The 16549-nt window shown below is 40.3% G+C and overlaps 1 protein-coding gene across 1 annotated transcript in view; it reads left to right on the top strand.

Annotated features, from left to right (window-relative positions):
* Positions 1 to 16549, top strand: part of INPP5A (inositol polyphosphate-5-phosphatase A) — a gene marked incomplete at both ends in the record, with an annotated part of 254642 nt that overhangs the window by 134264 nt on the left and 103829 nt on the right. Inside the window, 2 exons of the mRNA XM_082001927.1 lie at positions 3761 to 3824; positions 9286 to 9389. Of these exons, the coding sequence (XP_081858053.1) occupies positions 3761 to 3824; positions 9286 to 9389 (168 nt within the window). The remainder of the gene's footprint in view (positions 1 to 3760; positions 3825 to 9285; positions 9390 to 16549) is intronic.

Genomic DNA, 16549 nt, shown 5'->3' on the forward strand with positions numbered 1-16549 from the left:
CCAAATAAATAAGCAGATAAGAGCTTAACTGTAGTGTCCTTCCACCCAGAAGTACTTTACTTCATAATTGATTGCACTGATTTCAGTAGGATAAAAACTGCGTGTGTATGAAATGCGTTGATGTTAATATAAGATGCTTATGCGTGAGATTAAATTCTGTGATACAGAACGGTATTGTGAGGTGCCTGCTCATGTGAGAGGTATTCACAAACCCAGTCACTGTCACTGCCTTCACAAGTCCACGTGAAGCAAGGGTACCACAGCTGAGCCTCATCTTCTAACCCCATCCCAAGCCCCTGTTTTTGATCAACCTCACTGTAACTGAGTTTTATCAAGGAGAATTCTGAAAATAACTTTCTGCCATCTGTGTTTTTCGTTGATGATGATGCATCTGAGCAGTGTCAATGTGCACTCAAAGAAGCAGGCACTTTTAACGTAGGACCTCCTGCCTTTCCACAAAATTTACAGTTGTGATAGCATGTAGTTTTCTTTCTTTGTGTTAACTGGGGGCTTTGTAAGTGAGTTTAGGAAAGTTACTTTCAAGTACAACAATTGAATTTTAACTGTAGCTTGCATGTGATTTTAAGACTTTTACCTAGTTCTAGCTCTCTGGGAGACAAAATACACTTTTCTCCACAAAAAGATCTCTGTAAACATACTGCTATTTAAGAATAATCTCCTGGTTTTAAAGCCCAAAGGCCCCAGTATAGTGAAAGTTAGTTCGAGACAGCAGCATTTTCTATTGCTAATGACAATTTCTTCAGTTAGAAATTAAATATCAGATGGCAATGTTTTTATCTTGCCATCAGGGTTTTGGGTTTTTTTCTGGCATGTGTCCTTGTGGCAGGACAGTTAACCTTGAGTCCTCTACAAGACTCTCCTGCATTTTCTTATTTGCCTGCTCCGTATTATAAGGAAGAAACCCAGAGACTTAAAGGAAGCTGACTGGGTCGCAGGGAAGTGTACTCATCAATTAAATGTGTGACAGTGTTTTCTGTTGGATGGACTAATATGTCAAGGCGATGGGCAGAACCCCATGTTTGTGCTTTTGACAAATCAGCAAATGTTTAATCTCTGGATGTGCAGCATCTCATAAATAATGCAGCAGTCACTGAACCAAACTACTCTGCCAGGAGGGTCTCTGTCGTTACAGGAGTAAAAGACAAAATGAAACTAAATCATCCTTTTTGCTTAATGCATTTCTGCTTTTATACTTCTCAGTAAGAGTTCATCTAGTGGCAGGCTGCTTTTTTTTCCCCCCTCCACTTCTGTTGAGTGCATGAGATGTATTTAAAGGCTCATCAGGTTCTCATTTAAAATTTATACATTTTTTATATTCCACTCTAAAGTCTGTTTACGCTACTCTTTCCTTTCTCACTTGATTTTCCTTTACTCTCTTCTAATATGTAATTTTCCTCTCATTAACTGGAGGAAAACAGTGTATTATAGGACTGTGAAGAAGTAAAAGCAGGCAGCAAGCTCACAGGCCGTGAGGTGAAATCTTGGCAAAGCGTCCATGACACAAATGGAGGCAGGAAGGGACTGTCTCAGTCTGAGCACCCCAGGTTAGCGGCCTTCAGCCCGTGGAGCTTCACTGGCAAAGGAGCAGGGGTCACCGCTGTGAGGACAGGAAGAAGAGACTGGAGCAGGAAGGCAGGATTGTCCCTGCTGAGGAAACTTGGTAGTTTCAGGATAGGGAAAAATGGTGTTGGGAGGTTGTGGAAGCCTCATCTGCAGAGGTTTTTAGGTGCAAGTCAGAAAGTTGTTTATCAGGCATGGCCTAGATTTGTGACTTGCAAACCCTGGAAAATGTTCCAGTGGAGGAAGAGTCCTTTCTGTGATAATAGGGTTGTCTTTCTATGTTGCCTTTCACGTGTCTCTTGGAAACAGTCTAGCTAATACACATAGGTCTAGGATGCACTGGGTCCTGTCTGGGTGGCAGCCGAGGGGCGGCCAGCTCCTCCGGACGCGTAAGCCATGCAGCATGCCTCCACCACCCTCCGCAGAGTCTGTGTCGGCACTCTCTGCTGCCAGCGTGTGACCGTGGGCATTGTACCTGCCGTGTTTGAGGACCACCTCTGGGCTAGGGGGACTCTTGCACTTCAGATCTTCATTTCTTTGTTTTACTTGCCTAAGACACTGTGGTTGCAGCAACGGTATCCTCACTCTGCTATGATGTGTGTATTTGGAGCACAGTGCCGTTAGTGCCAGTTGCAGCTGAGTTCACTCAGGCCTTTGTAAACTGGGTCCCTGAAGTCTGAGAGTGTGTACCGAGAAAATGGATGATATATAGTTATTAGACATGGGAAGCTTGGAGTGGATTTCCTCATATCTGATGGGAACTCTGTGGCACAGAAGAGGGTCCTGAAATCCACAGCAGGCTGACCACCATTCTCACCAGCTGGACAGCACACCCTGCACTGTGGTCAGTCTGAAGGCAGTGGCATTTGAGCTCTTGTCGATGTTGGGACCAAGGTGCTTGTGCCTGTGCAGCTAAGGGCTATGCTTAGGTGGGATCCTGAACAAAGATGCTTTCTTTAACAGTGGGCTGAGGATTAAGATCTTGGAAATCTTCAGAAACCAGAAAGTACTTAAGTACTAAGTAAAAGGTACTAATATTCTGCTGAATATGGGTGGATTTCAGCGTGCTTTTAAAATCGATTTGCTGAGTTGGGAGTTTATAAGCTTTTCTGAATGGAGTAGAGATTACTTCTATATTTACATGCTTTACTCGGCCATGGATTAATCATTAAAACTCGAACCGAATTCTGTAGTTGGATTAGCTCACCGTTTGGGGGGGGGGGGGGAACAACTGAAGAGAGTAGTTGCTCGGGACTAGATCAGCAGAAGGACTTACAAGTCCTATCTAAATCTGATCTATGAACACATTATTTTCAATAGTAACTCAAGTTTTTCATGTGTTGTGGGCACTAACTTCTGCTTATACTTAGAAACACATCGCTTCCGCCAGTGTGAAGAAACTTCACGTGTATTCAAACGTCTAAGCCTCTCTGCTAGACATTTGTGTATTCTTTCTCTTTGGGTCAGTGCATTGTGAGAAAATACTTGCCTCTGTAGGCTCCACACTGAAGTGGGGAGTAGCACTTGCTCCCCAAGTGTGGCTAGCAGGGATGGGCATACTGTACTGTTCAGTCATTACCTTTGTTGTCAAAACACTTACGAACAGGCAAAGCTGTACAAGCGTGTACAGATATTCCCAACACTCCTGCTAGATTTTAAGTGTTGTTGCCTGCTCTGCAGCTGGCAAAGTCGTTCACACAACTCGGTAGGAAGGTGGAAAACCTGTGCCTGGCTCTCACAAGCTATTGAATCTCTCAGCCCTTCTCTTGTTTCTGTACTGCAGTCTCCAAAAGCATTTGTTTTGCTCTGAAGTGAAGCAGAAATTGTCAGGCTTTTACAAAAGAATTGTGGGGATGTGTTCGGTATTTAGAAAGGTACTTCTCTGTATTACTAGTTGCATCCGTCTGTTTGGTGTTTCTAAAAGTACACCTGGTAATTGTGCCCTTACCGTGTTTAGTCAGCTGTTAAGGATCTTCTTTATAAATGCTTATGAAACTTCAGAGAAGCACCAAAGGAAATTAATATTTTTATAGATCTTAAATAAAATTACTATTTTTTACTTTTTTTATTAGTATTTAATTTCTCCTGATTTTTTTCAATTGGAAGGCATGATACTTTTTTCTTTTGGTTAGCAAAAGTGAATATTTATAATTTATTATTTTATTGTTGTTTTTTACAGGCTCTAGGAAGTTTTTACTTTCTTCATGAATCTTTGAAAAACATTTACCAGTTTGATTTTAAAGGTAAGCAAAGGAATTAAATGTTGTTAATTGTTAATTGGCTTTATACATCAAGGCAGCTTTTCTGTCATCTTTTCTGATAGTGGTGCAGTTTTTTCCCTGATGTGCAGACTTCTGTCTAATGCATGCAAGCCCATTGACGACAGACGTTACTTTTCTTGCCTTTTATAGACCTCTTAGAAGAAGTCAATGGACCGGCCACAGGTTGAAAACCGATGCATTAATCATTCCCATGCAGATGGACCTTTGGATCCATAGAGATCCCTGATGATTTCAAAAGAACTGTGAATGGCCACAAGGTTCTTCCATGTAGATCAGGTATAGGACCAAGACCTTAAATGTCCAACAGTGATGGCCATTTTGCAAACCAGCTGAGGTAGATTTATGGCTTAAATTACTTGGGAGCAGTGCAGGTCAGTAGGAGGGTGTCATTGTTTTTAACCCACATTGATCCATCAGGTTGGAGGTCTTGCTAAATCTCAGAAGTTTAAAAGTAATGCTAGGCTATGTACATTAAGTATTAGAAATATCATAGAAAATTATTGAATGCTTCCTGAGGTGTATATAGAAAAGATTATGTAAAATTTATGTTATTTCAGTTGAGAACTGTCTGTATATTAAATACAAAAATCTTCTGAGCTTCATTTAGCTTACTGAGCTGAATCACATTAATACTATATCTAGTATCCCATTAATTTGAGACACTGTTGAAATGGTGGTTAACTGTAGAGGGAACTAATTGTCTTAATTATATAGATTCATTATTTTTGTTCTCAGTAGAGACAGATTCTCTCTGCTCATGTAATTGAGGGTACAGGGTCTTCCTTCCCTGAAATATTTGAGCGGTAGTTCTATGTATATAGCAATTCAAGATTTATCCAATACAAGTCCTCCTGTCATCATGGATTTCAATGCTGAAGGAAAATTTTAGCTATAGTTTCATAGGCAGTTCAGAATAGATTTTATTTCTGAGAGACCGTACTGGAAAACTCAATAGTGAGGTAGGGACTTCTAATATTTAGTCTTTCTCCCAAACAAGAACAGTTTTGCAGACGCTAAGTAATGGTAGTATTATCAGATGAACTGTGTGCAGGGTGGAAATGTTGGAGGAAATTGGCATTGTGCGTGAAGTTGGGTGTCCCAGGTCTTACCCAGTCCCCGGATTGAACAGCCTGCTGGTTAGTAAATATTTATTCATTTTGCCATGTGAATGGCTTTGAGTATCAGTAATACCTGAACTGGATCTGCACACTAATTCCTGATCCCACAGTTTCATCGCACCAGTGCTGGAGGACTGGCGGTTTCACTCTGAATTCCACCTAAAGTTCCCTCCCACTGGTCATACACAAGAGGTGTCCTGCACTGGTGACATCTGACAGAGTGGAATGACAACTGCTTTAGGAAAAGAGGAGCTTTCGGGGTTTATTAACCATTGATTGACAGCTTATCTGCTACTGTACGGCTTTTAAAAGAAAATTAAAGAATTAAAAGAAGTGACACGATGGAAGGAGAAGGTTTAGGGGAAAATAATCAATATAAAAGAAATAAGCAGATACTTGTTCCAGAAAATAAACACTTTAAATGTTCAGTGCTTCATTTTGCTCAGCAAAACCTTAGCAAAGCCAAATGGGGTGTGAATCGTGCACATAAAGCTGTGTTTGGCCCAGTCATCACTTGGAAGGAAAAAACTTGTAATAAAAATCCAAGGAAAGCAGGTGCTATACTGTATCGATGTTGTAAGTCACCCGCTGTTCTCTTAACGTACAGCAGAATCAGTCTCCCAGTGTAGTGTTTGTAAAATATGACCCTGAAGGCTCCCATCTTTCAGCGGAAATGTAAAACTTGCCTCTTCTCTCATGACTATTGACATTTTCACAGTGTATTAAGCTCTTAAATCAGAGGAAAAATCCAAATGGATACAAACGTTCTCTGCACAAAAATCATTATGAAATTCTGGTTCCACTCAAAAGCATGCAAAAAATAGATGTTTATATACAATTCGATATTTCTGTAACATCACTGTGTCTTTCCAAATTCACCGTACAGTTGGATGTGACTGAATACAGTCTTTGGGGAAAAAAAAGACTGTCTCTGCCTTTCAGTTCTCAGGAAGACATATTTGAGTTTTAAAATTAGAGCAATTTTCTTCTACAGCCGCAGCGTATTATTTACTACAGCATAGAAGGTGTTGGACTATTTTTACAGTGGTCAGAGACCCAAAAGTTTGCTTACAATTTGAACTATTGAGAAGCTATGTGTTCTGAAAGGCCATCATCCGACAGAGGAGTTTGCTGACTGGGGTATTAGGCCAGTGTCAGTCTACCACTTTGATTTACAGAAAGAATCTCGTTTTCTCTGGTGTGAAATCAGAAATAGCATAGAAGTATTTTTACTTGGAGGTACATGAGAAGGCATGCTTCTTTCCTCGTGCGCTTACTTCTCAGCAGTCATGTGAATGAATTGCTGGTTCATATTTAGCATTGATGTTAATGTAAACTGATGGCAAAGTGCCTCCTTTCCGCCAAGTGCTCCCTTTTATTTAGGTTCTCACAGCAGAAGCCTTCAGTCGTTACAGTTCTGCCAAATGTTTTCTGTATCCTGGATGGCATCGGGATCTTTTTGCTGACACTGTTTAACTTACTGAAAGAGGCACATCCATCCACGATCTACTTAGAATGATGCCACATTAGTTTATCGCGATATTTCTGTAGTCTTCCTGTGGGAGCCAGATCTCAAAGTGATTGGCACATAAAGAATGATACTTTTTTTTGCTACATTACAGTAAATGTTTCCTCAGATTATATAAAAATAATTTATCGAGGCAACTTAAAGTGACAAGTTTTTGTATTGCTTGGTATTTTCACCAGATATCCAGTAGAACTGGACAGTTCGGGGCTCTTGATAATAGTTGTTTTGGAGTTTTTCTCTTACGCTTTCCTAGTCAAAACTCAATCCAGTTGGGTAGTTCCAGCTTAACAGTAGCTGTAAGATAGCTGCCCGAATTCCTGTGTTGGAGGAGTTTGGTAAATTAAGTCAGATTCTCACCTTCAGACATGCCGATACATTGCCCTGATCAGGAGAGAGAGCGAGTACAAAGTGGATCAAGAAGCAGAACCTCTTGTTCATGAGCTGTATAGATCCATAGATCGATTCTTAAGGCAGAAAAGTCTGTGCTATTTCTCTCTGTGATGTAACCATTCATTAAAGGCTTGGAAAGTGGTGTGCTTTACCGCTAGGTCTCTTTTACAAACACAGCACCCATTCCAGCTTTAAATTCACGTCACCCTCACGTGCTGATAGCCAGAAATGGATCATCTGAAAGAGGTGGGTGGCTACAGGGTCACAGAGCGATTGATACGGGATTTGAATGGAGTGAGTCCAGTTCATCTTCAGCATGTCCCCAGAGCAAGATCTTTACTTTCTTGCTTTGAAGTAATCTGATCAGGAGAACTGGTGCAGAAGACCTAGTATCAGTGAAGGCCATTCAAAAATAAGACTGTTTGTTTAGTCTAAGGGGTTTCAAGTGACTATACAAAAAATTCAGAGTTGACTGAGCTGCGTGTATAGGCACAGAACATTTCAGGAGGAAGTGTTGTTTGGACAAGAGGAAAAGGCCTGAAGTTGCACCAGGGGAGGTTTAGATTGGATATTAGGAAAAATTTCTTCACTGAAAGGGCTGTCAAGCATTGGAACAGGCTGCCCAGGGAAGGGGTTGAGTCACCATCCCTGGAGGTATTTAGAAGATGTGTAAATGTGGTGCTTGGGGACATGGTTTAGTGGTGGGCTTGGCAGTGCTAGGCAAACGGATGGACTTGATGATATTAAAGGTCTAAATAAGGATTCTAAATAAGGAAAAAAAAGAATGCCTTTTTGTCCTGAGATCTGATTTTTATTTTTTTAATAATTTTCAGTCACTTAACTGATTAAGGAACACCCAGCTGAAACTTGGCAATTTATGCTACTGGCCTTTTTGATTGAGGGAAGCTGGCATGTAGGTAGTAGGGATGTTGGCAGGGTTGAAAATTGTTTCCACCTATGCATGCAGAGATGGCTGTACAGCATGAGACCACTGGTCTGTCTGGTCCAGTAACTGTTTCTAAATGTGTCAGAGACCCAGAGGAAATCCTCTGATGAACAGCTATGAGGCAATTGCACCTCAGGAGTCTGCCTAGGTTAGGCCTTGAAGCTTAACAACTCTCTAAAGCTCTGTTCATGCATGTATGATTTCTGCTGCAGTTCTAGGTATTTAAATAGTTACGAATATCCAATTCTTTTTTGGGTTCTTGCGCAGCTCTGACAGTCTGGGACAGTAAGTTGTCCAGCAAAACAATGAATTAAATATGAAATGAACTTCCTCTTTTTATCTGGTTTCAAATTGCTGTTTCTGAATTCCGTTGGCTGTCCCCATTTCTGTTTTAGGATATTACAGAGAGAAATTTCTACTCTCCCTGGTCTACACCACTCAGTAAACCACTTAGTTTTGGTGCAGCGTATTCTCTGCTACTTGCACGTCTCTTAGGGAAAACACTCAGTCCATTCATATTAAGAACTTTTTTTCACATTTTTTGTTTTCTGTTGGGGCGATCTAGTATTTGAATGACTTCAGTGGATGGCTTGAGGCTGTCACCTTTATTTGCAGAGACAATTGTTAACTGAAAACAAGTCTACCTCAGATCAGTTCCACAAAAGGAATGGGCTACTCAGCTTATGGTCAATTCATCTTTCGTTAGGACTTCCACCAGCATTACTGGGTCAGTTCTAGAGTGACAAAAATCAGCCCCGCCACCTGACACAGCTAGCCCAGCAGACAATTTAAGTGCGGCCAAACACTAAGTCGATGATGATTGTCAATCTTGTTGATGTAAAGCAAAAAGCAAAAAGCTGAGATGATCTCAATGAATGATTATGTACTTGCTTGATGGGTAAAAGCTATAATTAATAATGTGTTACAGATGTGCATCAGTTGATGCTTGGGTAGGTGGACTTACAACCTGAAGAGTTGCTAGATAAAACATACAGATAATCACTACTCATAAGTAACATTTTTTACCTTAATGTGTTTTGTATTAATTAATATTCCTGTTAATTATCCAGCATAGATTGCTGGATGCTGGCTGAGGACACAAACAGGCATCTCCTGGAAGAACCATGCCAGAAAGTTTAGAATGCAAGCGTGTACAGAGACCTGGTTCATAGTTAGAGCTCCAAGACCTTACAGTGCTCTGAGCAGTACAAATAGCAGTACCCATAACTGTATGGCTTAAAGATGTCTGATAAAGACAAGTACGTTTATACACGGTTTAGTGATCTCTGCTTTTTCCTCCGGAACAGCTCCGTGTTTTGTATGTTTTTGCTAAGACCCTGCTACCTATTTTGCAGATGCCACTGTTTTGCCAATGAATGCTGTAAGTTGCTTATAATGTTAAAGATACATATGTTAATTTTGTTTTATATCTCTTCCTAGCTAAGAAGTATAAAAAGGTTACTGGGAAAGAAATCTACTCAGACACTTTAGAAAGCACACCCATGCTGGAAAAAGAGAAGTTTCCACAGGATTATTTCCCTGAGGTACGTACAAAACCATAGAGCATTCCTGAATATTAAGTTTGATTCTGATTTGCTCTGGTTACTTGAGTAGCTACTCCCAGTAATGTAAATAAGGTCAGAATCCAGTCTTGGTTTTTTATTTGTTTGTTTGTTGGTTTCTTGTCACCTCTAACATATGTTTTAAATCATTGCATGGATTTACCAAATTCAAATGGAGTTCTTTGTGTAGTAGGAGATCCTTGTGAAGGATGGAGACAGTGATGAAAAGACTTGTTTGTGCATTTAAAACCAAAGGAATAGCACACAGTGCCAATTGCAACTCTGTTTCAGGGCGACTTACTCCTTGGCAGGGTGAGCCGTGACTTTGAATGGGTGCCATTTGTATTCAGCAGCAGCAGCTCTGTAATCGTGGTTGCAGCAATACTGGTTTATGTTCAGTACAGCTAGGTACTACTGCAGTCACTGCAAGTATGTAGGGAAGGGGTGGTTTCTTACTGGTGCAAGAATACACGTAACTTGAAAACATATTGACATTTTCCTCTGACACTGCCCTCGTACTCCCTTTTTTGGTTGTTCTCTTAAGAACTGGGGAGTGGTGCGTGCTCAGAAGTTGAAGGGGAAGGTCTTGTCAAACCCAGAACCCTCAAGCACAGCTGAGGGTTTTCTTCCACTGCATCGGCAAGTGCAGTGGGATCTGCAAGTGCAGTCTTTGCCTGCTGTTCTCTTCATTGATGTTTAATTTAATTTGCTCTTTTTTAATTTCTTACGAACATCTAGAACATGGGTGTTTAATGGTTAGTGTTTACTACAAGCCAAGTGAATAAATTTGTTGAATTCCTATAACATTTGTGGATCAAACACGTTACTACTTTAATATAAGGAAGAACTAAATAAACTTTTAAAATTAATTTAGAATTTGTAAATATACACACTTAGAGATATTTACATAGTGCATGCATGCTTGGAAGAGCGTTCCATAAGTAATTACGCCATTGATGGGATGTAGGTTATTTTTCTTGACTTTGGTACTAAATTATTTATTTGTATATTCTATATCTCTGTACTGGAAGGGAGACTGCCTTTGACATAATTTTACTAGCTTTTACCTCCTGTGAATAAACATCTTAAATACTTCTTTGAAGTTAAGTGTTATATCATTTTGAATGAACTGCAAGCAGTTACTCAGATATTTATTTTTCTCCTTCATCAGCAATAAACTGTAGCAGTATGGGTGATTGACAACATAAGTACGAAAGGAACAGTGCTGCTGAATGATTTGATTGTGATACTGAGAGCACTGAACAGCAGCGTGTGAATGCTGTTATCACGCTTAACAGCCATAGGCCAAATTATGGATTGTTCATTGATACCCAGGAAGAATTATTTCCATCATTATTTCCCTGCTGTTGTTTCATCATGAGACTGGCAAATTTGTAACTTGTTCAGCATCGTTTATTACCGCCTCTTACATGAATAATTCTTCACAGTCTCTGGGAGAAATGGTTGAGTCTAGTGGCTTTCCCACACTGTTTTGTGAACCGGGGGTTGTGTTTGTTTCTTGTGGGTGCTCAGGGATCGGTTGTTCCCACGTTTGTGTTTGGAGCAATAGCTTCTCTGTTCAGTACACCCAGCAGCGCTGCTTTAGGTACAGGACTATTAAGTCCAGAACCAAGGAGCAGCTAAATACCTTTTGAGGATCTGAGGCCTTCTTACTGTTCCCATTCGTTATGTGACCTTAAATGACTTTTCTAAGGAGAAAGCACCATGTTCCGGTGTTCTCAGTGATGCTGTTTACTTGGAGGAGGAATAAATAAGAAAAGAGAAAATCCACAAACAGTCACAATTAAGATAACAAGGAATCCTCAAAGGACTGTGAAAGTTTAGTTCTCTTCCTGCACACAGCACAATTCCTTGTAATAGTGTTGCGGCAAGACTCATAGAACAGGCTGGGGAGTTTACCTCAGTTTTATTTTAGAGCTTCGCACAGCGGAAGAGGAACGTGATATGGGCTCTTCAGGACTACAATAATGCAGATAATAGCAGCATCGATATTTACAGTTCTGTGACTTCCCATGCTCATTTGGCATGCAACCTAGCATAGACCAAGGCAGCATATATTTCATGTGACTTGCGAAGTTAGAAAATAATTGTGAAGATTTTTATGCTATGCTTTTTTTCATCTTGGACTGAAGACCATAGAGTCTCTCAAGCACCCATAAATACAGCAACGTCAAAAAGCCAACAGTGACATAGTGTTGGCTCTCATATACATGTTTCTATTTTTAAAGATAAAATTAATCATGTTATCATTTGTTTTCTTCCTAGATAAGTGTTGGTAATAATGATGCTAATTATAAGACCACAAAATAATGTGTATTTTGAAAATTTGAGTAGACACAGCAGAATACGTGAGCAGCATATCTGTCCAAACATTACATTTCCATGCTCTCGTGTGTTTTAGCCAGACTTCTCATATCACATTTACAATGTTTTGTGTGAGAAATGGTTTAAGACAGATTTCCTTTCTTTTTATTACAGCTGCTTAAGGATGATCTAAAAGTAATTACAATGATTGAGGCATAATGCAATTCAAAATAATTACAGCCCACTGCATATAAAACTAACAAAACTTTCTGTCTTGATTTATGGGTCCTCTTGGCTAGGCATAAGACTGAAATGATGCCTCTGGGAGCAACACTCCAGATAATGTTAGGCCATTTAAAAAAAAGCAGATTTGTGTAGTCTATCAGGCCCGAGTAATTTTTTTTTTCCATAGTGAGAAATTGGTTGTTATCATAGATCACAGATACTGCTCAAAGCTCTTATGAAAGATGAATTAATTTCACTAATGCTTTAATGCAAACCTTTCATGGAGAAGGCTGTATGGTGATAACCTTACTGCGGTCTCTCCTTTCTCAATGATGATTTATGTTGTCTTTTAGTAGATGAAACTGCCTGTATTCACAATCCATCTGCTGGCTAAAGGAATCCTATTAACAGAGGATCTGAGAAGAGACTTAATACTGTAAGGTGAAAGATGTGGTATCCCCTTTCTGGGACATGAAGTAGGAAATTTTTTTTCCTATTTTAAAATGTAGATAACTCTCTGAGAGAGTACAGATGATCTATATCATCTCTACCTCTTTTTATGCTGTCTTACAGATGGTGGATCAGCTAGTGACGGTTAAAGTCAAAACAAAGATTGTTGCTTTGAAATCTGCAATAAGAAACAATTTCCTCTTTCCTCCTTCCCAAGCTACAGTTCTTCTTCAAATTCTGTTTCCAAAGGTTTCCTCTTTCCAAATACTGTATTTGGAAATATTAAAGCACATCAGTGATCCAAAATATGTAAGGCATGTTGTTCAGCTGCAGTATGTATCTAAGGTGAAGGATGGGGGTGGGGGAGGAAGAAAGGCTGCAGAAATGCTCAGAGGGGTGGAACACCCCTCCTATGAGGACAGACTGGGAGAGCTGGGAGGGTTCAGTCTGGAGAAGACAAGGCTCTGGGGAGACCTTACTGCAGCTGCCAGGGCTTAAAGGGGCTGATAAGAAAGCTGGGGACAGACTTTTTAGCAGGGCCTGTAGTGATAGGACAAGGGGTGATGGTTTTAAACTAAAAGAGGTCAGATTTAGACCAGATCTAAGGAAGAAGTTTTTGATGATGTGGGTGGTGAGATCCTGTCCCAGGTTGCCCAGAGAGGTGGGAGATGCCCCATCCCTGGAAACATCCCAGGTCAGGCTGGACGGGGCTCTGAGCAACCTGCTCGAGTTGGGGATGTCCCTGCTTATGGCAGGGGCTTGGACTGGATGGCCTTTAAAAGTCCCTTCCAGCCCAAAGATTCTATGATATTTTTATGTTTAAGTTGTTAAACAGTTGTTAAACAGTTGTTCAACTACTGAGCTGTGTTACGTCCAAAGCCTAGTAACTTTTGCGTTCTTAATATTAAATAGACAAATTATTAAGAAGTTCATTATTTATTGAAGTTAAAGGAATTAAGTAAGTGTGTTCAAGTTATGAGTATCCAAAGGTAGTTTACAGGTTGGGGTGGGGGAATATACAAATTACACAAGAAAACAGCATCATTTTATGACATAGAGGCATAGGTGTCCTTGCTTTATTCAGCCCAGGCTGGGTGACATTCTCCAGCGTGAGCTGAAGTATCTCCCCAGTCTCCGGTGCTGGCTTTTACTTGGGATGAGTAAAAGGCCCAAACCATCATGTTTCCGTCCACCAGTGTTGCTTTTGCAACCATTTTAAGTCATATGCTCCAACAATAATACAATTTGGCTGTATAGGTAAGTCCTAAAGAAAATCTTAATTGGAAGAGAATGTGGTTAAATGCTGAGTTAGGCTTATCCTGACCGTAGCAGCAAATATGGTGCGAGATCAGGGTTCTGGTTTTGTCATTTTGGGACAAGTCACGTAACCTTGCTCTTGGCAGTTCTGTGTCATATTATCACCGTGCTGCTATTACCTTAATAGTATAAATTTTATTACTGTAATTATCTATCGTTAATGACTATTTTATAAAATAAGTTCTGTAATGACTCTTTGCATTCTCAGAAAAAGTGAAATGAGCTACAGAATTACTATCATATTTTGGGTTGGGCAACTAAAATTTAGATCCATTGTTTATACTCCTACAAACCCTAAATTCTGCTGTTCCAAGGGCATTTTTATAGACTTCAATGTTCTTTGGAGAGTTTAGTGAAATACAGGAGGAAAAAAGAAGATACCTTGTAAAATAGAAGAAATACCGTATCTCTGACAGTGGATATGAAGTGCGAGAAGAGGCTGGTACTCCATGTCGTGCTTTCAAACACGTACTATTATTTTCTGCTACTTTTGGCAATGACCTAGACTGGAGCATTACACTTCAGCCCCTGGCAGCGTCAGGCCCCTCTGACTTCACATCCCGGCTCCTGCATTCCCCTTTACCCACAAAAGCGACCCCTGAAACCTCTGCCCCACCACGTATATACTCGTACCTATTGCTTCCACAGGCCTTCTGCCGACTTGGCATGGTAACTTGCAACTTTCTTACAAATAAATGCTTCACTTGATCTTTCTTTCAAAAGTTGCATCATTATTGTATTTCTGTCTTCTAAAATAACTTTTAGTGAAGAAATTATATATTGCTATGGTTGGCTACTTCACAGGTGATGTGTATAGGAAGAAGCTGACAGCAATAATGATTTGCATGTCCCGTGTTTTTTTATGTAAAAGTAAGTGGAGCAAGAGTAGGTTTTGTCACAAATTTCTTGTATTTGCTTACATCATGCACAGATACTTAAATGTGCTCTTCCAATAGATATATTCTTACTAAATTCGCTATACTGTATTTTCCAGTAAATAAAGGGTAATGAAGGCATTATGCAAAAAAGCAAATTATCAATTAAATTATTATACTGCATAATAGATTTTTGTCATTAGATAGATTGACTTCATATTCTTAAGCTCTCACTATACATTTTTTTGATGAGTGCTGTAGATATTTTCATTTGCAGACTTCTAAATTTATGTAATGACTTCTAAAAATCTTTAGCAGTAAAAATATGGCTGAGAGTGCTCTTGTAGTGCTCGATAGCGTTCAAAGGCTGAATTGGGCTTGTGTTTTCCACATACTGCGTATTATTCTGAAATACAGGGAAATCGGGCACTTTGAACGGTTTGTATACAAATTCCTAAAAAGGCAAGAGGATCAATTCTTGAGTTCTGCAAACTGATCTAAGGAAAGAAAGGAAGTAATTTGGGGGCAGGAACTACCTTGTGCATTTTTTTTTATGGCAAGTTGTCATAATACACCCCCCTTTTCGTGGCTGGTTAAACGTGCCTGTATCGTGAGTACGTGAAACACAGGTTCCCGCGTGAGGCTTTGAGGAGTTGTCCTCAGCAGGGTGGTGCGGGCCCGTTGGTGCTGAACGTCGCTCGGTGCCTGCCTTCTTGCTGCTCAGTATTCAGCTGCTTCATGTACAAGACCGCCCGTCTTCCTCGGTGGTGTTCCTTTAAGAAGCTGCAATTACACTGCAGTCATTGCCACTTTAATATGTCTTTCCTCCATGCCTCTGCTTTGTATGGTTGAATAAACCCTTGCTGGGTCACTATTTAATTTGATATGGTCCCTCTCAGTAAAATGATGGAGAAAAGATGAATTAAGGCTCTGTGCTAGTCATTATCAATCATGGTTTGTGTGCATTACTTATTGCTCACAGTGCTTTTTGACATTAGCCCTCTATAACCTCTCTCTTCATGTTAATGTTGTCTGGAGGTTCTTTTACCCGATGTAGCAGAGGTTATTTATGTAGGTGGTGTTTCTAGGGGTTTTTAAAAGGTCAGCACGATCTCCTGAGAGACTCAATAGAATATAACTGGCAGAATATAACTACAAGTTTTCAAATTGTGATTTAAAAAAAAAAAAAATTTAAGGACTTCTAATAGAGAGGTATCAGAATTTCAGTTACACTTATTAATTTTTGGCAAAACAGCCTCAAAGGCATACTACTCCCCTGAAAGCCAGTATTTGCAGCGTATGTGTGAGGAAATGCCAAGCTACTATAAGAAATTCTGTATTTTACTACGTCATGAAATATAAACTGTGTTGCAAATACCTTTTAATTGGCTTGTATCAGTGTAGGCTTGCATGAAACAGAACCAGGCAGCAATGCCGAGGGTTGGGCATACTTTATTGCTTGTGTTGGTGAGGTCATCAGTGACAGAATCAGAGTAAAGTCCTATGGGATGGCCTGCTGGAGAAGTGGATGATGATTGACAACAGGACTCTTGGACTTGTACCCTTTGGTTGCACAAAACCTTAAGCTATTGTACACGCATGAGCCCATAGCAGCAGGCAGGACACATCCAAGGGAGAAGGGGGTCTGGCTGATGTCATTGCAAGGCTTCTCACTGCCATCTTAAAAGGGAGAGGTTCCTGAGGGCTGGGAAAACACAAATGTCACAGCCATTGTATCCTTAAAGCCAAACTGGTGACATGTAGTGGGTAGGTGAAGTATAAGATGGCTGGAAAGTTGGCCAGCCAGGAGGCTCACAGGGAGGTGAAAAAAGTCCAGCTGGCAGCTGGTTGCTGGTGGTGTTCCTCAGGGGTCAATGCTGGCATCTATACTATTCAGCACCTTTGTTAACAGCTTGGACAACAGGATGGAGCGCACGCTCAACTTTGCAG

The sequence above is a fragment of the Phaethon aethereus genome, assembly GCF_964289735.1.
Source record: "Phaethon aethereus genome assembly, chromosome: 7".
NCBI classification, from domain to species: domain Eukaryota; kingdom Metazoa; phylum Chordata; class Aves; order Phaethontiformes; family Phaethontidae; genus Phaethon; species Phaethon aethereus.